Source organism: Apodemus sylvaticus, chromosome 22 (assembly GCF_947179515.1).
Source record: "Apodemus sylvaticus chromosome 22, mApoSyl1.1, whole genome shotgun sequence".
Taxonomy (NCBI): Eukaryota; Metazoa; Chordata; class Mammalia; order Rodentia; family Muridae; genus Apodemus; species Apodemus sylvaticus.
Window position 1 is genome coordinate 19239118 of NC_067493.1, and position 25601 is coordinate 19264718.

Sequence of the window (25601 nt, forward strand, 5' to 3'; positions counted from 1 at the left end):
CAGCACTTGGGAGGCAGAAGCAGGCGGATCTCTGTGAGTATGAGGCCAGCCTGGTCTACAGAGTGAGTCCAGGACAGCCAGGGTTCTGTTACACAGAGAAACCTTGTCTTAAAAAGCAAAAACAGAGGAGAGAGGTGCCCTTTTCTGGGCATGGTGGTGCACACCTGAAATCCCAACACTTTGGAAGCTGAGACAGGATCACTGTAAATTTGTGGCTAGCAGGGTTTCACAGTAAGTTTAGGCCTTTAAATAAATAGAATAGAATAGAATACTGGGTTGTCAACTGAAAAGTCTGCAGTTAGTCAGCCATTTCTGATTTGTGTTGGCATGACGGCTCAGTGCTTGAAGACCAGAACTCGCTCCCCAGGATCCATAGAAAAGAGTGTGGTGTGGTGGCACACACTTGTGCCCATTGCTGGGGCGGTAGATACCTGGGGCTCATCGCCACCTGCCCAGCCAGATTACCACACACACTTGTGACATTGTCTCAGAAACCAAAGTAGCTGGCACCTGAGGAACAAGAGCCAAGGTCATCCTTGGCCTTCCGTGCGCACAGTGTGCACACTGGCAGTTTGGGCGTGGCCCCCTCCTAGACCCCTGCTATACCGGCAGGCCCTCTCTCCAGACGCAGGATTCCAGTGTTGGTCGGCTAGAGTAAGACCACAGTTTCCATCTCCTTCCTCCATGCAGGACTCAAAGCCGCCCGTCATCTCTCTGCAAAAGCTCATCGTGAGAGAGGTAGCCAACGAGGAGAAGGCCATGTTTCTCATCAGCGCCTCCATGCAGGGGCCAGAGATGTACGAGATCTATACCAGCTCCAAAGAGGACAGGAACATCTGGATGGCCCACATCCGCCGGGCTGTGGAAAGGTGAGCCTCCTCAGGCAGGCTCCTCCTCACTGTGACTTTGACCCCCCAGACTGACCACTTGGCTGATTTTGAGAAACAGTCTCCTGCAGCCCTGTTGAGGGAAATATTTTAAAAGGTCGACCCGCCAACTCTCTGCAGGTTCTGACCATGCTCCCGTGCTCCTGCCGTCCGTCCCCAATTCTCTGGAGCTGCTGGTCTCCAGGCCAGCAAACTCTCCGGCCCTGTGGGGCCACAGGACCTCCGCTGGGCCATCTCACTCGGCCTTCGCTCTGTTAGCCACCTCTGGTGGGGGGGGCCCAAGTTCCTCTAGCTACCATGCAACGCCCCACACACCCACAGTCTGACAGCTTCTACCGAGTAATTGGAGGGTGAGCTGGCCGACCGTGGGTGTGTGCGGTACTGTGTGCAAGTGAGAAGAACTCGTGAGATGTGGCAGGTGGGCAAGACCGCGGGGGAGCTGGGGGTCATGCGGACATGGTGTTGCGCCGTGGCGGGGCAAGAGAGTTGGCGGGCCTGCTTTTTTTTTTTACTATTTCCCGCAACACAGCGCGGGCTCTGTTCCGATTCACTTTGCAGCCAGTGATGACCCTTATTCCTGACTCCACTCCCAGGTTCTGGGGTGAAAGGAACACACCACCATATATACACAGAGGATGCAGTGCCACAGACGGAGCCTAAGCCTCACGGGTGTTAAGTGGGCATCCTAGACGTCATCCTAGACGAGCCAATGCAGTCTGCGCCATCTTCTAATAGTAGCGACCCGTCCGTCGCCATGCTCACACGGTCTGGATATCCCTGCACCCAGCAGATGAGGGGGCAGGCAGCTCTAACTTGGACCTTTATTGTGGGCTCCTCAGATAAACAGCTTGAGGCCAGCCTTGTTGGGGCATGTTGTAACACCCTATCTTTTTTCTTGGGCTGAGTGCCCTCCAGATCCCACCCAGCCCAGAGCCTGCTTTCTTCCCCTCGCCTGAAGCAGTCAGTCTTCCTCGCGGGCGGGCATGGAGCACTGTAGCCAGCCTCCCGCCACGCTCAGTCATTTTAGCTCTGACTGGTCCATCGCCTCCGGTGCCTGACAGGCATTTGGACATGGCCACCTCCATGCCAGCCAGAGCTGGGCACTTTAAACCTGTCCGTGGGAGGCTGGAAAAGGGAGGTCAGTGGCTAACAGCGCTGACTGCTTTTGCAGAGGCCCCAGGTTAAGTTCCAAGCACCCACACAGGGTGGCAAACAACTGCCTGTGGTTCTAATTCAGGGCATCTAACACTTTAGTCTGGCACCCACAGGTACCTGCACATACAGGGCACATGCACACACATATAAATGAAATCCAATAATAAACAGTTTTAAAGAAGGTGTACAAGAAGCTGAGTGTGGTGGCACATGCCTAGACCCCTCCTCCTGAATGGAGTCTGCAGCAGGAGGATCACCTGTCACCCCTTGAGGCCTGTCATGGTTGTCCTGTCCTCTCTTCTCTTCCTCCAACGGAAGTCCCTACAAAAGTGCAGGCCTAGGGCTTCATCGATGGTTCATAGTCTTTACCCAGTGTGCACAAAGCCCTCACTGCAAACCCCCGCACCACAGGGCCTGGTGGTGTGTCTGTTATTACAGCACCTGAGTAGTAGAGGCAGGAGGATCAGAAATTCCACATCATCCTTGACCACAGTAGAGATGACCCATGGGGCCTGTTGTCTTTAAAAAACAAAACAAAACAAACGCAAAACCGGGCAATGGCGGCGCATCCCATCCTTTCATCTGCACAGTCAGGGAGAGGCAGGGAGATCCCGAGTCAGAGGCTAGCCTGATCTACAGAAGGAGTTCTAGGATAGTCAGGGCTACACACAAACCCTGTTTTGAAAAACAAAACAAAATCAGCAGTAGAAGGTGGGGACGTAGGTCGGTGGAGGAGCCCTTTATAGCTCACACAGGCCTGCCTCAGAGTCTTCCATAGTCACATCTTTATTGGGGCAGTGAGCTATGGCATGCATGTGGATGGAGGCAGAAGGACAACTTTGGGTCATGAGTTATTCTCAGCTATCATATAGATCCTGGGGATAGAACTCGGGCACCAAGGTCACAAGAGGATATCGGATGTCCTCTGTCAGTCTCTGCCTATACTGCTGAGACAGTCCCGCCTAGATCTAGGGCTCCTCTAGCCCCCAAGCCACCTCAACAGCATAAGAGGGTCAGGAAGAGGATGCTCTGCAGTACTGGTGTAGGGAAGCTAACCCACGAGACCCTGACGGCAGCCATCTGTCCCCTTCCTGCAGCTGTCCTGACGAGGAGGAGGAGGGTGTTTCCAGCGAGGCAGAGGAGAGGAAGATAGCTGAAGCTCGCTCCACAAAACTCCGGGAATTTCAAGGTGAGAGGGGTCAGCACCATGGGCAGGCCCCCTGGTAACCCATGGGTCCTCATCAAACTTCTATCGCTTCACAGAGGTTTAATGCACACACCGTAAGGTTGGCCCATTTGGAAGAGGTCAGTTCAGGGCCGGGAATATGGCTTAACAGTGGTTGACTAGCTTGCCCTGGGTTCCAGCACCAGTGCCACATACGCAAGGACATATGTCAGGAGGTCAGGCCATCTTAAGCTGTGTGGTGAGCAAAGCTTCTCAGAGCTGAAGACCAAGCAAACAAACACAGAGAAGACTAAAAGTTAAACTGCGCAATAAAAAATACGTAAATGGAGCTGGGTGTGGTGGCGCACGCCTTCACTCCCAGCACTTGCAAGGCAGAGGCCAGCAGATCTCTTGAGTTTGAGGCCAGCTTGGTCTACAGAGTAAGTTCCAGGATAGCCAAGGCTATACAGAAAAAGTATCTCAGAAAAAAAAAATGTATAAGAAGTATATATGTATGTGGGCAGTGGACAGACAACCAAGGTTCTTAACCACTGAGCCATCTCCCCAGCCCCTGGAGGCCGAGGTGGGAAGAGAGGCGGGACTTCGAAGCCTGCCTGTTTTATGCAGCAGTTTCCAGGTAAACCAAGAATCCATAGCAAGACCGTGTCTCAAAAACAAAAACTTAGTCAATAACACCTGCTTTCTGGCAGACAGGACAGCTCAGCAAATAAAGATAGCTTGCTACCAAGCCTGACAGTCCATGGCATGCCAGTATGTGGGTGGCCAAGGCATGGGGAAGCCCCAGGGGAATAAACTCCTATCTCAACAAAACAGATAGGGTCTGGAGGGGGTTCAGACCCCACACCCACTAACACGCCAGACGTCCTGTGCGCACATGGAGCACAGGCCTGAAAAGGACGGGGACGAGGATGGCCAGGATTTGCTGGCTCACAGCATAGCTGAGAAAGCAAAGCCCCAGTTCTGAGGAGAGACCCTACCTCACATGGATCGGCAGAATGACTGAGAAGCACACCCAGCATTCTCTTGTGGCCTTCAAGTGTGTGCACGGACGTGCACACACAAATATATTCATGCACGCTCATAGTCACAAATAAATAATTTGGGAGGCTTTTTGAAACAGGGTATGTAATCCTGGCTGCATTTTGTAGACCAGAGATGCCTCTGCCTCCCCTGTACTGGGATTAAAGCACGCACCACCACTGCCCCAACAAGTAAATATTTAAACAACAGCAACAGCCACAAACCGACTGGCAGGATGGGTCAATGTGTAGACCCTTGCTGCCAAGCCTGACGACCCAAATTCAATCCCCCAGTCCCACAGGATGGAGGAAATTGACTCCTACAAATTGTCCTATGGCCTATACATGTGTATGCCCACAGACATACACAAATACATGTAGTAAATTGTTTTTAATTTTTTTTTTTAAAAAAAAAATTGTCTTTCAAGGCTTTCAATTCCAGACTCCTAGCTGTGCAGGTGCTTACCCGCTCCTTTGGTGTTCACAGTGGACATGAGAGCCGCAATCAGAGGACAAGACCACGCCGCAAAGCTAGTGATATTGGAGGGAGGACAGGGAGTCAACCCTGGAAGGCACAGTCCAGCCGGGGACCCCACCCTCACAGCCTAACTCCAAGGGCAGGTCCCTAAGGCTGACCACCACCTCTGGGTTCTCCTGTAGAGCGACTGAGCCTGAAAGACCAGCTGATTGCCCAGAGCCTTCTGGAGAAACAGCAGATCTACCTGGAGATGGCTCAGCTGAGCGGACTAGAAGAATCAGCCCAGTACCGAGGCCTCTTCCGAGGAGGAGGAGGAGACTCCTCTGAGACCCTACAGGGGGAGCAGATTCTCAGATCAGCCATGAGTGAGAGTAAGTCAACCCCCCCCAAGCTGTGCTGTGCCACTCCAGGGTGGGCTACCTGGGGGACCAAGGCCAGGCCTAGTACTCTGTTGCTTGTCCAGGACCGCTGTCATGTTGCTTGTTTTCAAAATCTAGGGTATGGGATCCAGCACGTGCAGTGGCTCTACGGCTAAGCTCGGCCCAAATCCTTTAAGCACTTACTCAACAAACACCCCCTGGGTGGCCTTATATTCTGGAGCTGGGGGGTGGGGGGCAGTAAGGCTTGAGCCTAAGAGATGGCCAGCAGGAAGGGGTACTAGCCTCCACATAACGCAGCCTGAGTTCAGCCCTAGGGATCCACATGGTGAAAGGATAGAACCAGTTTGTACAAATACACTCGAACACAATCAATAAATGTAATCTAGATTGTTGTTAGTAAAACAAAGTTCCCAGATATAGGTATCCCTTCTTTTCTGGGATAGGTCCCTGATAGTATCCTCAGGAAAATACATATGCTCTTTTGAGGGACTTCTGGAGTCCAGAACGCACCCTAACCTTGGGCCAGACCTCTCGCTCTGGCAGGCTTAACTAACAGCCATGGTATAAACCCCGGGGTATGCATTGCCTGCTGTCTCCACAGTTCTAGCCTGACCATGCAGACACCACTGCCAACCTCAAAGGTAGACCTGGTAAGGGGAGCCTTTATTGCTACAGGAGCACCTAGCAGTTCCAGGGCCCCGTGCTGTCGAGCAGGGTGGGCAGCTAGTGCTTAATGGCGCTTTTCCATCAGCAAGTGAGGCGCTCAACCCTTTGCCTGCACAGATTAGCAAAGACCCAATGGGTGTCTTGCTCTCTCCGGCAACATCTGCACTGCCCCTTCATCTCTGTCTCCTGAGGCTATTGTTCTTGGCCTCCAAGGACACTGACAAATCTGGTACTTGTGCTGGGAATATTCACCCTGCCTCTTCACCTGGCTAGAGACTTTGAAATAGTAGCAGACCATTGAAGGATATATAGACCACCCTTACCCTCGTGGGCAGCCCAACGGCTGTGGCTTTTCATTTAACATTTGTCTGTTACTAGACCTAGGTAAGGACCGGTACATCCCTAGACCCAGATAGAGAACTGATGAGAACAAGTAACATTACCACCAGTCCAACTTGGTGAATCAGTAAGTTTGTTCTGGTCATTTATAGGAAGGAGCAGGGGTGAGGGGTTGCTTACAACGTAAGGCAGCTGCTGAAAGTCACTGAAAGCTACCCCCGCCTAGGCAGTAACTAATGAAAGCTGGGACCCTGAGGCTGTCTTCACGACTTGCAGGTTAAGCTTGCAGGACAGGTTGGAGTCTCTTCCCCCCACCCCCAGCAGCCCTTTCTGTATATAAACCTAAGTAGGTTTCGGGAACTTCCTGAGATTTGAACTTTGTTGACTTTCTGAGTCTTAATAAGCCCTTCAGAACTTCCTGAGTCTTCAGGAGCCTGCCTCCAAGATGAATTGTTTCAAACCCAACGGCTGCCTCCTGATTGCCTTCGATGGCTCAGGATGGGGCTCTGTCGTTAGAGTGCTTGCCTAGCACTGGGTTCTATCTTCAGCACTGCCTAGGCCAAGGTGTGCGCTTCATCCCAGCACTCACTGCCAGACCTGCTCAGTGCTGAGGCCTGGGCTGCCCTGTAGTCTAACCCCATCACCTGCTGACTCATGTCCCCCACCTCTCCCTCACAGTTGAGGGCATCCAGAGCCTCATCTGCCAGCGCCTGGGCAGCACCAGTAGCCAAGTGGAGGAGGGAGGTGCCTCTGCAGGCCTGCCTCGGAGGGCTGAGACCTTCGGGGGCTATGACAGTGTGGGCAGCCCCAGCAAGGGTAAGTGTCGCTTTCCTCTGAGGCTGTGTCTTCAGCTCACGAGTGGCAGATCTAGTATATTGTACCGTGTCATTTCTTGAAATTTTACTTGTGAGCCTTAGCCTTTAATGGCTGAGTTATCTTTCCAGACTTGGGAGCGTATTTCCTGACTGAGAACATTCCTGGATGTTGTGGTCTCTCTACTACAAAGCCAGGACTCTGTCGCAGGCCTCCAGGAATTCCCTAGCCTGCGTTTATTACATGGGCTTGGCTCAGAGGAGGGGGATCCCACGCCCATCCCCCTGGGATTCATAACATCCCCTTGTGATCTATTTGGGGTCTCCAGGTGGCAGCTTTAAAAGGAAGGTGTACAACAGTGACCCCAGGCCCCAAGACTGCCAGGGGCCTGCTAGCGACCCGGACTCCAGGCCCTGTGACAACAGCACCCCCAGTGGCAGCTGTGAGGAATCGCCACAGACTGTAAGTGGCTTCTGGTAACTTTTGATTGCTTGGGCAAAGACAGCCCCCATTGACATAACTGCACTAACATGACAGCCCTCAATTACTTCTGCAGACTCCTGGGAATGGCAGCTAGTGGCTTGGGAGGGAGGCAGAGGGGAGGACAGACACAACAGAGCTGCCTCGATTTCATCAGGCCCAAAGCCCTGTATTTGGTTCCACAAGCTGTCCAGAGCTTGTAGTGACATCTGCCAGTGCCCCTGGCTGGCCTTCCCTCCTCCTTTGACTCAGCACATCCGTTGTTGCTGAGGTCTCCAGAGGCTAAGGCTGTGTGAGACTTGAACTGGATGTGTATGTATTAATTGCATGAGTAGCCACCCAAGCTCCACTTCCAAGCCCACCCTAATGTAGAGCTGGCCTCAACCACCCACCCACGCATCTCCCAGGCTGCCCCACACCTTCGTTTTCCAGACTCTCAGATGGGCATACATCAGATGGCCACAGGACCTCGGCCCCACAGTCACAGCCCAGCACTGAGTTCTGTCTCCTCGGCCAAGGACTTGTCTCCTCCCACAGTGAGCTGTGGTAGTTCAGATCGCATTTGATACCCTCATTCTTGTCTTAATAGGGGGAGATGCCTAGCACAGAGAGTAGTTCCTGTCTTCCCGCTGTTCTGGAATCAGAGGTACCGCCCTGGGCCCCTCCCACAGGGACGGCATGCCCACATGCCCTGTGTGCCATCACCAGGTAGACCAATGTGGCTTTCTCTCTGCAGCTGGTCCGCCGGGTCCAGACTCTATCGCAGTTGCTTCTTAGTCTCCAGGTACCTGCAGCATGGGGAGGGAGGGAGGGGAGGGAGGGAGGGACTGGCTGCTCCTGCCCTCTGCTGGTGGGCCGGGCCCAGCCAAGAGCATGGCTCTCATCAGACCCACTCCTGTCCCTACCCCAGGCAGTCATCGCCCAACAGGATAGCTATGTGGAGATGCAAAGAACCGCCATCCAGGAGCGGGAGAAGCAGTTCCGGCTGCAGTCGACCCGTGGGAACCTGCTGCTAGAGCAAGAGCGGCAACGCAACTTTGAGAAGCAGCGTGAGGAGCGCGCCGGAGTGGAGAAGCTGCAAAGCCAACTGCGCCAGGAGCAGCAACGGTGGGAGCGGGAGCGGGCGCGTCAGCAGCAGGAACTGGAGCTGGCAGGGGCGCGGCTGCAGGAGCGAGAGGGCGAGGCGCGCCAGCTGCGCCAGCGGCTGGACCAGGAGCGCACCGAGCTGGAGCGCCAGCGCCAGGCCTACCAGCAGGATCTGGAGCGTCTGCGCGAGGCCCAGCGAGCAGTGGACCGGGAGCGGGAGCGCCTGGAGCTGCTACGCAGGTTCAAGAAACAGAACACTGTACCGGGGGCGCTGCCCCCGGAGGCGCTGGCAGAGGTCAGTGGGCCTGTGTGGCAAACGCACTCAGCTGAAATGTGATCGGTGTTGTGCTTACCTAGTGTGCACGAAGCCCCTAGTTCCAACTCCAGCAGTCCCCAGCACTGTTTATATATATATATATATATATATATATATATATATATATGTGTGTGTATGTATGTATGTTTATATAGTATATATATATATACTATATATACACACACATATATATACATATATACATATATATACATATATATACATATATATATATATATATATATATCACAAATGTTGTGGCACAGGCTTGTCATCCTAGCACTGAAGAGGTAGAGGCACGAAAATTAGAACATCCTTAGCTACATAGAAAGTTTTAAGACCATTTGGGTCAGGTTGAAGAGATAGCTCAGCAGTTAAGAGGACTGACTGCTCTTCTGAAGGTCCTGAGTTCAAATCCCAGCAACCACATGGTGGCTTACAACCATCTGTAATAAAATCTGACACCCTCTTCTGGAGTGTCTGGACACAGCTACAGTGTACTTACATATAATAAATAAATTTGGGCCAGGCGGTGGTGGCGCATGCCTTTAATCCCAGCACTTGGGAGGCAGAGGCAGGTGGATTTCTGAGTTCGAGGCCAGCCTAGTCTACAGAGTGAGTTCCAGGACAGCCAGGACTATACAGAGAAACTCTGTCTTGAAAAAAAAAAAAAAAAAAAAAAAAAAAAAAAAGACCATTTGGGCATTGAGACCCTAGGGCATGGGGCAAAAGGAAGGAAGGAAGGAAGGAAGGAAGGAAGGAAGGAAGAAAGAAAGAAAGAAAGAAAGAAAGAAAGAAAGAAAGAAAGAAAGAAAGAAAGAAAGAAAGAAAGAAAGAAAGAAAGAAAGAAAGAAAGAAAGAAAGAAAGAAAGAAAGAAAATGAAGTATAAATCGAGTGGCCATGTTGAGAGCATATGATCTGGATCATGTGACCATGGGTACATACACACCGATGTGCTGTCATCTGCCAGAAGCGACTTTAGATGGAAGCAGTGCTCTGCAGAGTTGGGAATAGGCCTCCCAGCTGCAAACTGGCCCCAGAGCTGGGTGGACCACACCCATTCATCTCTGAGCATTTGACAGCCATGTTTGGTCCTCCCTAGGCCAAAGCCACCAAAAGGCTAAGAAGCCTGGTGTGGGTTAATAGCCACCAGCAGGCTCAGCAGCAATAGGAGATGTCTTCTATTACTTTCAGGCCCAGCCTGCAAGCCACCCTCCCAGCTTCAACGGGGATGGGCAGGAGGGGCACTTGGCCCCAGCCAAAGCACCAGGAGCCCAAGGGAGCATGCTGCTACACGGCCCAGGACCCGAGTACGTAGAGCGGCCTGAGGTGGCCCGCTGCGACAGTGCCCCAGCTGAGAGCCGGCCAGCCAAGAGCGACGTGCCCATCCAGCTGCTCAGCGCCACCAATCAGATTCAGAGGCAGACGGCCGTGCAGCAGCAGATCCCCACCAAGCTGGCCGCCTCCACCAAGGGAGGCAAGGACAAGGGCAGCAAGAGCAGGTCTTCCCAGCGCTGGGAGAGCGCAGGTGAGCTGCACCCCGCCCCCAGAGATCAAGGACCCCACCCCACCCCAACCCCCACCCCGCACCCCCAGTGCATCTGTCTCAGCAGCAGACCTGAAATACAGATTTCAGACAGGAAGGCAGATAGCCAGGCAGCAGCACGGGCAAGAAAGCAGAGAAACTCATTTTTCCAGTTGCATTTCTCTCCTGGTAAAATGCCTCCCGGTTTGAGTCCATCATCGTGAGGAGTCACTGCAGCGAGAGCTTGAGGCAGTTGGTCACAGCCAGTCAGGAGCAGGGAAATGAACGCACGTATGCGCAGTGCCCAGCCAGCTTTCTCCTCTCAGCCGAACCCCGGCCCAGACCTACGATGTGCTGGAGCCCCAGGCTGGCAGATACCCACAGGTCAGCCTGATGCGACAGTCCATCAGCGAAACCTTGGTCAGGTTGTGTTGGTGACAAAACCAACCCTCATGCTCACTGACCTGGGCCCTCCCAGCTGGGGCACAGGACGGGCACCAGGGCTGGACCCAGCATCTTTGTCCCCTCACCATAGAGACACAGAAGGTACCCTGGGACTTCTCCATAAGCAGAATCCACATCCTAATGATCATGGGAGAAAGGATGTCTGCTGGGAAGCCACCTGCTTCTCTCATGCCAACACTTAGTGACCCTATGACACCTTTCAAAGTACTTCTCTGGTGCCCATGCAGAAGTACGAGTAGGGGAGCCCCACCCCCACCGGGTGGCATAGAGTCAGGTTCAGGCGCCTTCCCTCTTCCAGCATCCTTCGACCTGAAGCAGCAGCTGCTCCTCAACAAATTCATGGGCAAGGATGAGAATGCACCCCGAAACCGCCGCTCTCTGAGTCCCGGCCTGCCTGCCGCCCATGCATCCGCACCTGCCCCAGGTGAGCCCAGCCACTGGCCGTTAGGACTGCTCACTGTTGGTGATGGCTTCTAACACTCCTGTGACCACCCCCAACTCTCTTCCAGATCCCTGCTTCCCAGCCCCAAGCCCGGGCCCTGCTGCCGCACCCCCCGAGGCCTTCAAGTTTGGAGGCACGGCACTGCCACCTGCCTCTCCAGCTCCCTCACTGCCAACCACACCACTCACCAGCACAGATGAAGCTGGCAAGGAAGATGTCATCTTCTTCTGAGGGGCCGTGACCCCAAGAGCAGACCCTTTCTGTCTTATAACCCTTTATGTCTCTGGGGGTCCTATGGGCGACTTCTGTCTGGCCGTCCCCTTCCCCTGCACAAGCACAGCCAGGTACTTGTTCGCCTGAGATTGCCCAGTTGGTGTCTTGGGTCTCACAGCTCTTTACTGATTTAGTGGTAAAACATGGGTAGCCCCTTGAACATACATACATACATGTGTCCACACACACACACACACACACACACGCTCAAAGTTCTTTTAAGTTGAAGGTGGAACCCCAGCTAAACCACAGAGCTATTTTAAACCAGAGGCATCAAGTACAGAGCTTGGGAGCCAGGAGCCAGGCTCCATAGCAGGCGGGTCTGAGGCGATACCAGCTCCAGGGCAGACTCTATAACCCCAGGATCTCGGGATTGAACAGGGTCATTTTGCACCAGAAGGCAGGGTGCAGCTCTGGGAAGCGCTCTCCCAGCGCTGGGAAGCCCTGTGCTTGCTGCCCGCGTCCTTGCCTCTCTTGGTGTAGCCGGCCAGCTTGGTGGGATCTGCTGCTGCACAGCTGGATGGCATGGCTCTCGGCAGGGACACTTGATTCAGTGACTAGAATCACCATCGTCCCGCAAATCTCCACCTGCACAGCAGCGACTGGTTCTGGCTACAGCCTTGACCAGTAATTGAACTGGGCAACTACAGAGGACCACCGAGTTGGACACTCAGGCAGCCCACGAAGCGACGGACTGGCTCTGTGGGTTCCGAAATCAGTCTGAAGAGGGGTTGCCAACTGTCACTCCTTGTCGTAGTTCAGGTTTCCCCAACTCTGCTTCTCCAGCCTGCCAGGTCGTCCCATCCACCTTATCTGAGATGCAGATCCAGGCTCAGCAGGGCAGCACGTATCCCAGACAGACAGTGTTTGATCGCTCTGAAATGAGCAAGTTTTCCCTGATCCCTTCAGTGTCCCCACAGAAAAGCAGAGCTAACACATTCAGGGACATGTGGAGGAACAGCCTGGTGACATTGCTGGTGAGTAGCCCCAGATGGCCATCTTGGTACCACTTCAGTCTGTGCAGGAGTCAGGACAGCAACTGGTCAGGTCTGGTGGTGGTCCCAGAACTGGGCAGGTCTGATTTCCAGGTCCTAGCATACCTAGACCTGGCCAAAGTCCAGAATCATCCCATACCCAGGTTTCCCTGCTGCACCCTGCCCTGCAGTGCTAACAGGCCGGACCCAGTCCTACACTGATGGCTCTTAGTACTAGAAAGGACAAGTCAGTGTCCAGAGCCCAGCATCCTAAGAAACCACTACCAAGAGCCCCGCCCTGTGACACTCAGGTAGACAGTACCTTAGATGGCCTGCAGACGGCCAGGCCATCTTCCACTGTGGAACTGGCAAGTGACAGGCTGCTGGCAAGGGTGACAGAGCCCTGCAGAGCCAAGACTTAAGCACTCAGAAGACTGTGGGTGTGGCTACCAAGGTCAGCGGCCAGCTGGTCTCCAATGACTCGAGTGCCAGGCAGGGGTGCGGTGGGGCCCCTCCCTCATCCCCAGGCTCGCGGAGCCCAGCACCTGGACAGCTCTTACCCTCGGCCTTTGCTGTCTCTGTGTCCAGCCTGTAACTACATCTGCCAGAGCTCATTGTGCCATGTTGTAATCAGTGTGTTGTGTGTTTTTGTACTGAGATGTATCGAGCACTTCAGGAAAGCTGACTTTTTAAGTTCCCACTCTGTAAAGAGAACATTCCAGTGCCCTGACAGACCTGGGTGGGCTCACCATCAGATACCATGATTTCTTGGATTTATAAGTTCAAATGGTTTCCACTTGGCCCTGGGATGGATTCAGTGCATCCCGCCAGGTGGACAGGTGGTCTCAGCTGCACACAGTAGGACAGTGGCGTCAGCTGTCTGTCACAGCAGCCAGGGGTCCTTGCTGGCAGGTCTCATTTGTGACGATGTTGAGCCGGCAGCATTCAATCTCCAAGGAGTGGCATCCCTTGTCAATTGTGACCCTGATCCTCCCCTACTCTTGATTGTTTTTACAGTGATAACAGAACATCCCAGCCACAGGGTATTCTGGAACCAGACTAGAACTTATGGCCAGATCCTAGCAATAAAATCCCAAGGATCTCAGGCTGAAACAGACCTCCTTAGGGGGTTGGAAATGCAGAGTGTGGAGCTGCCCTGCCAAGGTTTTGTTGACAAGGAACATGAATGTAGAAGGCGAGCCAGTGCTCAGCAGACCCAAGGGTGTGGCTCAGAGGAGCACTCAGCAAGCTACGTGAGCCCCGCACTCTGTTTCCAGTCTGGCAGGCAGGCACACAGTTGCAATCTCTGCAGTCAGGAGGTGGGGCTGGGGGGCGTGGCTCAGTGCTTAAGTGCTTGCCATGCCCAGGAGAGGGCCAAAGCCAGGTTAGGAGCCAGATTGAGGAGAATGCATCTGTAATCCCAATCCTCATATAAGATGGGAAGCAGAGAGGAGAGACTGGCGCCTAGCATAATGTACACCACAGTAAGCAATGAAGAGACCCTAAGTGTGTCCTCTGACCTTTACATACACCTGCACTCACAAGCACTGTGTTTGTTTATTTATGTCTAAGGTCTCGGGGCTGGAGAGGTGATTCAGTGTTTAAGAGCACTGGGTGCCCTTAGACTGGGCCTGGATTTGTTTACCGTGGTGGTTTCGAATCATGTTAACTCCACTTCTAGGGACCCAACTTCCATAGGCACCAGGCATTCATGTGGTACATACACAAGTAAGTCTTTTTCTGAAAAATAGAAGTTTAGTTGGGTATGGCGGCATGCACCTTTAGTACCACCAATCAGGAAGCAGAGGCAGACAGACCTCTGTGAGTTTGAGGCCAGCCAAGGCTACATAGTGAGACCCTGCCTCAAAAACAAGTTTCAAGCATCCTTGACTACACAGTAAATTCAAGGCAACCTGACCAAATAAGGCCTCGTTTCAAACACAGAAAAATAAACTATAAAGGGGACTCCCTGATGGAGGATGTGGCTTGTACACATGAGATCTTAGTTCCGTCCCCATTCAGAACCAGCCATGGTTAATGTTGAAGGTCTTCCCATGCAAGGATTGGACCTCAAGCCCAGCCTGTCTTCCTGGCATCCTGACTCTAAGCCACTGCTCTGGGGGTCTCAAGGACGGTCTTCAGGTGAGGAACAGATACCAGGACTCCTACCTAATGGCCTTGAGAGTTAGAGGAGGTGGGACCACCAGAGATAGGAGCTGATCCTGTCCTATCCATGACCCCTGCACAGGTGCCCACAAGCAAAAAGGTGGAATGCTTTGCTGGGCCCTCTGCCCCAGTAGCCCAGTGGTCCACAACCACCTGTCTTATTTTTTTTAAAGAAAAAAATTTCTTTGCCTTTGGCCAACATCAAAATGGGAGGGTCCTAGAGGGCATTGTATCCTGACAGCAGAACACGGGAGTCATCCATCCCTAGTACCAAATGTTGGTAGGGAAGGGGGAGAAGGGGAAGGGAAAGAAATGTCTGTACTTGGGAGCAGCCTTGCCTGAGTGGGACTGTCTCAAAACACAAACGAAAGGTAGTTATCATATAAAGTTCAAAGGCCTCTGTCTCCTAAGCTGGGCCCAGAGTCTCAAAAACATTCTTGACTTTCGGATTAAAAACCACACCTGTGAACGGGTGAACCGGCCCCATGAGTGAGGGGACCCGCAGCCTAGCCTAACAAACCGAGCTCAGTCCCCAGGATGACGGTGGGTGGTGGGAGCCGAGACACACACACACACAAACGTAATAAACACTTCGTTTAAAAAGAAAAGGCCCAGCCTACCAAGGTCTCTTTGACATAGGACTCCATCTACCTACCTCTTCAGGGACGCTGACACCATGGCCTGACTCAGCTGAAACGGGGACTCTGCGGCCCCTGAGCGCCCTTCGTTTAGCTGTGGCCGTCCTGGAGGCTGCACCCTACAGTTTCCCTCAGAACTGCAGGAAGTCCTGGACTCCAAGGGCAGAAGTCAGTCAGATACTGAGAGGCCAGGAGGCTGAGGGGTGGCCCAGAGATGAGTGGGTTCCCACTCGTTTTCAATGCGCCTGTGAGAGCAAACCTTGTGACGGAGGCCCAGAGGAGGGGAGACCAAAGTGGGACTGCTCTAATCACCTCATATACACACTGGCACCATACCAAGACATTTAATAGACATTTCTATATCCAGCTTTGCCCAAGCCTGACCTGAGGCGCACGTCTCTCCCACTCACCGGTAGGCAGGCCAGCAGGTGAGGGCTCTGGCAGTGTCCTCCTGGGATGTCCTCTGGGACTTGGCAGACCTGGCCTTGGCTCTGGGAGTGCTGAGGTTCTCATGCGCCCTTCTTCTTCGCAAAGGAGCAGCTTTCCCAGAGACCTTAGCCAGGCCCGAGAAGAGCTCATCTCTTCCCACCCAACCCAGGGGCCAGCGCGAGTGCACAGCCATGGGTGCCGCCATGGCCACGGGGTCCCACTCTGGGAATCAGTCGAGCACCAGTGTCCTCCAGTGCCAGGCCAGGGCCTCGTCAGGGGCTGTCTGCCTCAGCCTGTCTGCCAGCCCTGGCAGCTTGATACATGCTGAGGATGGAGGAGACGGTCCCCATGAGGCCCACCAGCCAAGGAGGGAACCGGCCGGCCCACAGGACACCTCGGGGCAGCCAGTGCACGGCGTTTGCCAGGTCAGCCAGGTTGCTGAGCAGAGTGAAAGCCTCTGGGCAGATCCTTGCCTCCAGGGCCCTCCGCTTGCTCCTGGGCAGCTGGCTGTGGGAGAGAGAGAGACGAGAGCCGTTCACTGCCTGCCGCCCACAGCCCCAGAGAAAAGCTAACACGGAAGGGCCACAGCCTCAGTTCCACACCGTCTCAGAAACCTTGGGCATGCAGCATAGTGGTGACTTGTCTCAATTTCACATCACCCACCCTGCCGTGAGAGCCAGCCATGAAGGCTCAGCCTATAGTCCTCATTCTAACAAAGCTGATTCCCTACTGGGGAAAAGCAGGACTTCCCACCCAGAGGCTAAAGCAATGCTCTGTGAACACACGAACACAATTACACACATCACACAGAGACACCTCATGCATCTCTCTCTCTCTCTCTCTCTCTCTCTCTCTCTCTCTCTCTCTCTCTCTCTCTCTCTCACACACACACACACACACATGCTCTCAAGCACTCCTTTTGTAGTGATCTACCCCTGACCCTAACAGCCATCAGGGCTGTTGATTGCTGGCTTTCCATCATTTATGGGGAGGTGAGGAGGGTCACTGAACCTTCCTTGGTCATTTTAGCCGCCTCCTCCTGACCTCCCAGCCCTGCTGTATGCAATTCTACCCTAATTGCACGGAGGTACTATGAAGCTATGAGGAAGCTGCCACCCGTGCTGGAGTGAGACTTTCCAATGATAACAGCTGTGTGAGGTCACCTACACTCAGGCTCTCTTTGCTTCCACAGTTGCAATTTGATTAAACCACAGTTTGTCACTGGTGCCCTATGAGGCACAGTAGGCCTCAACTACCATGGAAAACTCTCCAGGGAAGAAGTTCCTACATCAGCCCTGCAAAGCTCAGCAGGGCATAGGTCAGAGAGGTGACCACTGCACACCTGGCATGAAAGGGTAGGACAAGGTACCTTGCAAAGGTGCCTGTGGGGCCCCGCAGCTTCTGTCTTATCTTCAACATTGTCCACAGGGCCCTGCAACACAGGAGACATGGGGATGCTGTCAGAGCAATGTGAAAGCTGGGAGGGGCGGGGGCAGCTCCCCACAGCAGCTAAGGCAGCAAGAGCCACTACTGCCTTCAATCCAGGAAACAATGAGACTGGACACTGTCTGTGTGTGGCCAGCCGTGGTCCTGCTTGCAGCCTCCTGGTAGTGACTAGCTGTGCCTCCAAAGACTTGTCCCTTTGTGGGACAAAGCCTGGGGTTCTGTCCTAGTTAGCTTTAATTGTCCAACTGACTCAGTCTAGAAGCATCCAAGAGGAAGGCCTTGATTAAGGATTAGATTAGCCTGTGGGCATATGGAGTGTGGAGGTCACATTACTGACTAGAGAGCAAAGGAAGTCCTGACTGAGAGGAGTCTAGAGTAAATGTGTATTTTTGACAGGGGTGTAGCCATGTCAATGATTCCAATGCCTTAGCCCTGTGGGCGTGGCAAAGCTTCCCAAATGGATGAGGTTCAAGGGAGATGGCAAAGGTTTCCTAGGGGGGTCTGAGTACAGATGATTACTTAGCTGTTCTCTCCTGTTGGGAGAGGTAGTGATTGGTTGGATGGTTTTGTTTTAGAGACAGGATCTCACTATGTAAACCTGGCTTTCCTAGAACTCACTAAATACACCAGAGTCCCCACTTTTCCATACATGTACCCAAGTCTCTGTCTCCTGATGTCACAACCCTTTCCTCATTCTCTTCTCCTCCCTGGGCAGGGTTCCAGATCCAAACTATGAAGGTGACAGTGCTGGTAAGTGAGCCAGCAGGCAGGGTTTCCATGTGGTTCTCTGCCTGGCATTCCTGCCCTGACCCCTTGCCTCTTCCTGATCTGCTCTTCTGAGTTCTGGGATGACAGGCATGTACCACCACATTTGGTTTATGCAATTTCTGAGGATGAATACCAGGGTCTCGTGCATGCCGAACCACATTCCTAGCCCAGGAGAGACCCATCACATAATCTAGATCCCACCAACATGAGTCATGTGAACCTGCCCAGTGACAGACAGGGGACCATAAGCAGTGGCCCAGGGTGCATTAAAAGCTCAGCACAAACATCTGCTCTAGAGTCTCTGAGTGCTGAGACAGTCAGTAGTACTCATGGGGATGCAAACAGCAAGCTTAAGGGGACCTTGGAGGTCAGCTGTGGTCATCAGGAAAAGCATATGCATGAAAGGACATCGGGATATTGTCTAAGCATGTCAGAGAAGCATGCATCCAAAGGATGGAAATGAATTGGCAGAGCATGGGCCTAGTCTCCCATCCTCTTGGGAGCCTGAAGCAGGAGGGTCTAAATTCAAAGCCTGTCTGGGATACTTCATGAAGTTCTGGCTCAAAATAGTAAGTACAACGAGTATCTGGCAAGGGGGCTCAGAGGGTAAAGGCATTTACAGCCAAGTATGGTACCCTAAGTTTAATGTGCAGGATCCACATGGTGAAGGGAAAGAACTAGCTCCCACGGACTGTCTGCCCTCCACGTGTGTACCATGCACGGCACATGCGAGTACACACAGATAAATAAATGAGGTAAAAAATGTTGTTGTTTTTTTTTAAGTAAAAGGGCTAGGGATATAACCCTTAAAACAAAATTAGTACTGAGGGTACCTCGTGGTGCTCATTGGTCAACCAACTTAGCCAAGTTGGTGGTAAGGCTCAGACCAATGAGAAAAGAAAAAAAGGAAGAAAGGAAGGAAGGAAGGAAGGAAGGAAGGAAGGAAGGAAGGAAGGAAGGAAGGAAAGAAGGAAGGTAAGGGGCCCGCAAGATGGCTCAGCAGCCAAAGGTGCTTGCCACGAATCCTAAGGACCTGAGTTCCAACCCCGGAACCCCAGTGGTTGAGGGAAAGGACCAACTCCTTTAAGTTGTCCTCTGAACCCCGAATTGTCCACTACAGTGCACACCTGCCCCACACACAACTCTTTAAAAGACATTCCGAATCAAATAATAAAAAAACAGATCTTAGAGGACAATGACTGAGGAATGCCATCTCAGCTTGACCTCTGGCCTACACAAAGTCACACACGCAGGCTTAATAAACGCAATGGGAGCGAGGGAGACGGCCCCACGGTAAAGAGCATTGCTTGTAGCCATTAGGACTTTAGTTCTGACCCCAACACCCACATGGCAAGCTGGGCATGGTCTTGTACACTCCAGTAGTCCAAGGGCTGAGGGTTGAGGAGCGGGGACAGGAGAGCCACTGAGGCTGAGGGTTGCTGGCTGCCAAACCAGCGTTTCAGGATCAGGTCAAGACATGCCCTCAAAAAAGGCAAGAGTAACAAGAGTTCCATGTCCCCTCTGCCCTGCCCCCACAGGAGCACAGCTCCCCACCACCACATTCACACACAAACACAAATAAGCTATAAAATCATGTTTAATGGGCCTGGAGAAGGAAGGCCTCACTGGCTAGGACCAAGTGCGCTGCTCTTGCAAAGGTGGATTCGGATCCCAGCATTCATGCCGGGCAGCTCACACTGCAGGTAACCAGCCCCACAGGCCCCAACGTCCTCTTCTGGAGGAGGCTCAAGCACTCATAGGCACCAAACCATCAACCTAATAAAGCTTTCTTTAAAAGCTTTCAAAATTAAATGAAGGGAGTGTGAGGACGGAGAGAGAGGAGGAGAGAAGCAGCGGACCAGAAGCAGAGACACACTCAGATACTCTGAGGTACCAGCCTGGAAGGAGGGGGAGCCACAAGCAAAGATATGTGGGCTGGTTGGACAAAGACACACGTGACACACCGTGGAGCCTGCAGAAGGGCCCGGCCCTGCCCCAGCTGGACTTTACACCATGGAACTAATTACCATCTTCTGACCTCCAGGACTGTGGACTAACTGATGTGTTGTTGAAATGACCCTATTTGTAGCCAACCTTTACAGCAGTTTCCTTAGCAGAAACAAATGAGAGGGTGGAACAGCAGGGGAGGGAGGGGCTGCAGAGAAGGCTCAGCAGCTGAGAACCCTGGATGCTCTTGCAGAGGACCTGGGTTCAGTTCCCAGCACCCACACAGCAGCTCACAACCGTCTGTAACTCCAGTTCCAGGGATATGACAGCCTCTCGTGGTGCCCATACATACATACATACATACATACATACATACATATATACATACATACATACATGCAGGCAGAACATTCAAACATAAAAATTAAACATAATAAATATAAGGAAGGAAATTCCAGTACATGAAGGATTGAAAGCTTTTGGGCCTCAGCTGAGGGAACATCACTTGGGGACCTCAGGTGGCCCCTTTGGCAGATGTCACTTACTTGACAGCTCCAAGCAGTAGAGAGAGAGTCCAGAGGGCTGTGCTCAGTGTCCACCACCGAGCAGCGTCCACCTGGAGGACCTTGGCATCGGCGGCCCAGGCGATATGCTCACACGGATAGTACAGTTGGTCTGCCACGTTACTCAGAACAGACAACCATCGGATGAAGACGTCCTCCTCCTACGAAACCAAGAGGTGGGGACAGGCCTGCAAGTCAGACCCCTACACATTTAGGATGGTCCCATTCTGGGCGCCACAAGACTTCCCCATGACCCAGGCTGTGTCCTGGTGCCTGGACAGTACTGTCCGCTGCTAACAGCTGTGCAAGAAAAGAGCTGGGCCTGGCTTCCCTGCTCATGTTCAGTGGACAGCTCACTGGCTCTCAAGAATCTCCTCAAGAGCTGTGAAAGCCCCAAGCCTCACACCACCCACAAAAACTGCAGGAGCACTGGGCTTGGCACCAAAGTTTGTTGTTGCTCTTACTTAATTCTTATTTTACTTAGTTGTGCCTGTTAGGCACATATGAACACACCCATATGCATGCAGTACCTGCTGGGGCCAGAAGAGGGCGCGGGATCCCTTGAAGCTGGAGGTAGAGGCATTTGTGAGCTGCTGTAAATGGGGGCTGGGAACTATATTCTGATCCTCATGATTATGCAACAAGCACTCTTAATCACAGAGCTATCTGTCTGGCCCCAGGAGTTTTGTTTTAAAGACAGGGTCTCATATATCTGAGGCTGGTCTCTAATTTACTCGATAGGATACTCTTGAACTCTATGGTGTAGGTGTAGGTGTGTGTGTGTGTGTGTGTGTGTGTGTAAGGGTCCAAAGGACTACTTTCAGGAGTGTTTTCTCTGCCCACCTAGACTCAGGTGACCAATTCTGTATAGTAAGCCATTTTCCTACCTACTGAGGTTGGAGGTGTGGCTCAGCAGCAGAGCCCCGCCTAGACTCCCCCACCAAGGGTGTGTGTGTGTGTGTGTGTGTGTGTGTGACACAGCAGTAAAGTGCTTGAGTAGCACAGACAAGGCTATAGTTCTGTGGACAATGCTGTCAAAAATAGTAAGATCTGGGGCTGGAGAGATGGCTCAGCAGTTAAAAGCACTGACTGCTTTTCCAAAGGTTGTGAGTTCAAATCCCAACAACCACATGGTGGCTCACAACCATCTGTAATGATATCTCACCTCTCTTCTGTAGTGTCTGAAGGCAGGTACAGTGTACTCACATATAATAAATAAATAAGCCTTTTTAAAAAAATAGTAAGCTCTCCCTGTAGGAAGCTCGTGGGAGCAAGCCCACAGAACACCCACGGAAGACACTGCTCCTGTTTCTTGGGAAGTTCTGTTGCCCTCTCCCTACCGCCCCATTAACCATTACCTCTGTCCCCAGGCCGTACTGCTTAGTGTAGACGAACATGGCCAGGTCATCAAAGAGTCGCAGGACAGTCCTGCAGTGGCTGAGCTGGGCTGACACCACCAGCAAGCGCCTCCCCACTTCGGTCCTCGTGGGACATTGTGCCACTAGCATCCCACCGATGAGCTGGCAGCCGTACCCCAGCGTCCGGATCTGCGGGAGACCAGGAGTGGTTACCACAGTCATGGCTGAGCTGCAATCCCACCCCACACCCAGCCCTGGGCCCTTTAGGACAGAACCTGGAAAGGGTTGCTGGGGATGGCGGCTCAGGCCTATACTTCTCAGTACTTGAGAGACTGAGGCAGGAGGATCACCCCCAAGTTCAAGGCCAGCCTGGACTACTGAGTCCCTGTCTCATAAAACCAGGAAGTTGTAAGAGTCAACAAACTCCCTGACCCAATCTGCAAGGTTTATATCTTTTATTTGTTTCTTTTATTTGCTGAGGCTGGGACAACTTTCACCTCATTCACCATATAGCAGCAAGTCACAGTCATTCTCCTGCCTCAGCATCTGAAGCGCTGTTAAATAACAAGCATGAACCTGGCTAAAACTGAAACCTTTCTCTCTTCCTTTTTTTTTTTTTCAAGGTGTAACTTCATGGTAATTTGTTAATTTGAGAGGAGGTCTCATGTAGCCCAGGCTAACCAGACTGTGGTCATGATTAGAAGTCCTAATGCTACCGCTTCCACTCCCAAACTCTGGAATGAGAGGTGCACAAGCATCTGGTGTGCCGGGACCTGAAACCAAGTCCTCCTGCATGCTGCACAAGCACTCTACCGACTGAGCCAGCAGCCCAGGCTCCGAAGTGGTGAAAAGGAGAGCTTGATATCAAAATTCAAAAGGTGCCACAGAGCCAGGTGCGGTGAGGCGAGCCTGTCATCCCAGCCAGAGCTTGGGGAGCTGAGGCCGAAGGCTCCAGGTCAGCCTGAGCTACAAAGTAAGTTAAGGCAACCTGAGCTACAATGACAAAGCCCTGTTTTAACAAAGAAAGAAGAGGGGAAGAGAGGGGAGGGGACTGGAGCAAAGGAGAGGGGGAAAAGAGTTGTCATGGAGAGTCCCATTAGAGTACTAGTTTGTTCAACAATATTTGAAATGACAGGGTCAAAGAAAACAAAGCTGTTTCCCACCTCCTGGGCTCTCCTCTGCCCAGGGCAGGGCACAAGGCTCTTCCTGGCCAGGCGGTGCCTTTAGCAGGCTAGGAGGCCAAAGAGCAATCTCCTTGGAAGACTATAGAGAGGAGGCCACTCACTAAGAGACTTACAACGCCGCCGGAAATTCAGCAGGCTCTGCACCCTTGCATCTTTGTTTCTTTCGTTTTGAGACAGGGTATCAAGTAACCTAGGCTGGCCTTCAACTATTGATCTTTCCATTATGAGTGTGGGGATCACAGGCTTGTGCCAAGGTATCTGCTTCACGCGGTGCTGAGGACGGACCTTAAGGTTTCCTCTATGCTAGAAAGCAGTGGGCTACAGTCCCACATCTTTTATTATTTCATTTGCTTGTCAGAAATGATTAGTTTCAAACTGTGTGTGATGGCACACACCTGTAAGCCCAGCAATTCGGGAGGCTGAGGGAGGAGGTTCTCATGTAAGACACCAGCCTGCCGGGACCGGTCCCTTTAGGACCCCCTCTCTGGCCTGTTTTCCTCATCTCTGAGTCCTGACCAAACTCCAGGTCACTCCGGCTCGCCACGGCCCCAGGCTTCCTCTCACCAGGCGGTCCCGACCCCTGTAGGACTCCAGCGCGGAAGCCAGACCGTTCAGCAGAGCCATGGAAACTCGATCGTGACGTCACCCGGGGCGGGGTCAAACTCCCAAACTCCTTTCAGAAAGGTCCGAAGGTCCGCGCAGGCGCAACCGCCCGCCCTTTGTCTGAGTGCTGGTGCCTTGCTAGGCGTGCTAACCTGAACCCAGTTTGTAAAAGCATTGCTGCCACGTCTGTCCTCCCTGCCCACGGTCACCCAGAATGACCTTCTAAGCCTGTTGCAATCTGCTCCACGGATGCTTAGGCAACTCATAAGCAAAATGTTTCAAAAATTAATTCATCGCCCACAGAAAAAGAAAATCCAAGCCAAAGCATGTGTCAGACAAAAGGGATTTCTCCTTCACCTGCCTGCTTTATCCGCTTGTCTGTTCTGAGCATCTGTGGCTGGTGTAATCTCTCATACAAGGCGTCTTGATTTTCATTTTCGCTGAGGAGTGATTCGATTTTTTTATTTTTTATTTATTTTTTTTTTTTGAGGATCTCAGGTAGCTCACACTATCCGTGATCGCACCACGTACTCAAACTGACCTCACACTCCTTATTCAGTCTCCCACGTGCTGGATGACAGACGTGTGGTGCAAGGCTCCAAGACATCATTAGCTGTCACGTGGCTACAAGGCACCTTTAGAAGAACAATGAGCCTGGCAGAGGACAGAGGGCCTTTAATCCCAGCATTCAGGGGGCAGAAGTTCTCAGTGAGATCGAGGCCAGCCAGATCTATATAGGGAGCTCTGGGCCAGCCGGATGGCACAGTGGGTAGAGGGGCATGTAGGCCAAACCTGAAGACATGAGCTCCATCTTTGGGACTGGCATAGTCTAAAGTAAGCCCGACTCTGGGCAAGTCGTTCTCTGACCTCCAGTTACGGTATGGTGTGTGCACACGTGTCTGTGTGTGTGTGTGTAAAAACAACTACAAAATATTCAAAAGTTCTCCTCCAGTCTTCCTTCCAGCAAGGACAAAAGTTGATCCCTTAAAGGTGTTTGATCCATATCTACCTGGACAGGGCACCAAGAGGATTCACATTAGCCACCAGTGTTTTGCTTTGTTTGTTTTATTTTGTTTTGTTTTGTTTTGTTTTGTTTGGAGGAGGAAGATGGGAAGACCCAAGTATTGTGAATATTTGTTTTGAAACAGGATCTAATGAAGTCCAGGCTGGACTCCAACTGAATTAATTTGTAGCTAAGACCAACTTTGAACTCCTGATCCTCCTGCCTCCATCTCAGAAGTGCTGTCATGACAGGTGCGTGCCACCAAGTCCAGTCTATGCACTGCCGGTGTGGGAACCAGAGCTATCTGCTGCTAAGCTAATGTTCTACCTACTGAGCCGCAGCCACAGCCCCCAGAACAGAATTCTTTGGGGTTTTTTTGAGAGAGGGTTTCTCTGTATATCTCTGGCCATCCTAGAACTCACTCTGTAGACCAGGCTGGCCTCAAACTCAGAGACCGACCTGCCTCTGCTTCCCAAATTCTGGGATTGAAGTCATGAGCTACTACTGCCCAGCCAGAACAGTGTTCTTAAAGTGCCAAGGTCTCATCTCTCAGGGCGGCTATGAGTAGGGGATAAAGGCTAGATAAATGTCAGGTAGCAAAGCTGATTGAGTAGCAGGTTGGGGATATGGCTCAGTTAGAAAAGGAAAGACCCAGCCAGAATCCAGCAAAGGAATGACTTCACTCAAGTCTAATGGGGTGAGGCAGTGAGTGTATTGAGGTTTCTGACAGGAGCAGGGAGATGCAGAAATCTCTGGACAGCCACCCCCACTGGAGGATGACTGGGAAAGCTACAGACTAGAGCTTCCTGCTCAGCTGGTCGGCAGCCTAGCTGTCTGGACAGTGTCCTCTCCTTATCAGCTGTGTGTGTGTGTGTGTGTGTGTGTGTGTGTGCGCGCGCGCGCGCATGGATGTATACGCGTGCACGTGATGTGTGCTCACAGGAACATATGCTTTCCAGACTACGTGTATAATCCCCAGTGATGGTGTTACAGACGGCTATGAGCTGCCTG

The 25601-nt window shown here is 52.4% G+C and overlaps 2 protein-coding genes across 11 annotated transcripts in view; one reads left to right on the forward strand and one right to left on the reverse strand.

Moving 5' to 3' along the window:
- Arhgef18 (Rho/Rac guanine nucleotide exchange factor 18) overlaps window positions 1-25601 on the forward strand; it is a 159356-nt gene that overhangs the window by 91200 nt on the left and 42555 nt on the right. For 6 of the 7 annotated variants that reach the window (XM_052167796.1, XM_052167795.1, XM_052167799.1 and 3 more), the window contains 11 exons: window positions 691-869; window positions 3140-3231; window positions 4908-5096; window positions 6789-6926; window positions 7252-7385; window positions 7993-8049; window positions 8140-8187; window positions 8314-8784; window positions 10001-10334; window positions 11095-11220; window positions 11306-13115. In XM_052167796.1, coding sequence (XP_052023756.1) covers window positions 691-869; window positions 3140-3231; window positions 4908-5096; window positions 6789-6926; window positions 7252-7385; window positions 7993-8049; window positions 8140-8187; window positions 8314-8784; window positions 10001-10334; window positions 11095-11220; window positions 11306-11469 — 1932 coding nt within the window. In that variant the 3' untranslated portion in view covers window positions 11470-13115. Of the gene's footprint in view, window positions 1-690; window positions 870-3139; window positions 3232-4907; window positions 5097-6788; window positions 6927-7251; window positions 7386-7992; window positions 8050-8139; window positions 8188-8313; window positions 8785-10000; window positions 10335-11094; window positions 11221-11305; window positions 13116-25601 lie in introns of those variants that run through there. The other variant, XM_052167800.1, reaches the window with a different exon arrangement.
- On the reverse strand, window positions 14163-23640 carry LOC127672578 (peroxisomal membrane protein 11C-like). 4 transcript variants are annotated; one of them, XM_052167810.1, is made up of 6 exons: window positions 23549-23640; window positions 21801-21989; window positions 20425-20603; window positions 17088-17150; window positions 16078-16225; window positions 14163-14225 (listed from the first exon to the last, which is right to left on the reverse strand). In XM_052167810.1, the coding sequence occupies exons 1-6, from the start codon at window positions 23606-23608 to the stop codon at window positions 14163-14165; spliced, it is 702 nt and encodes a 233-aa protein (XP_052023770.1). In that variant the 5' UTR covers window positions 23609-23640. The 4 variants fall into 4 exon arrangements, with proteins under 4 accessions (XP_052023770.1, XP_052023767.1, XP_052023768.1 ...); XM_052167807.1 differs by lacking the exon at window positions 14163-14225 and having other exon boundaries at window positions 15608-16225; XM_052167808.1 differs by lacking the exons at window positions 14163-14225; window positions 23549-23640 and adding an exon at window positions 23380-23518 and having other exon boundaries at window positions 15608-16225.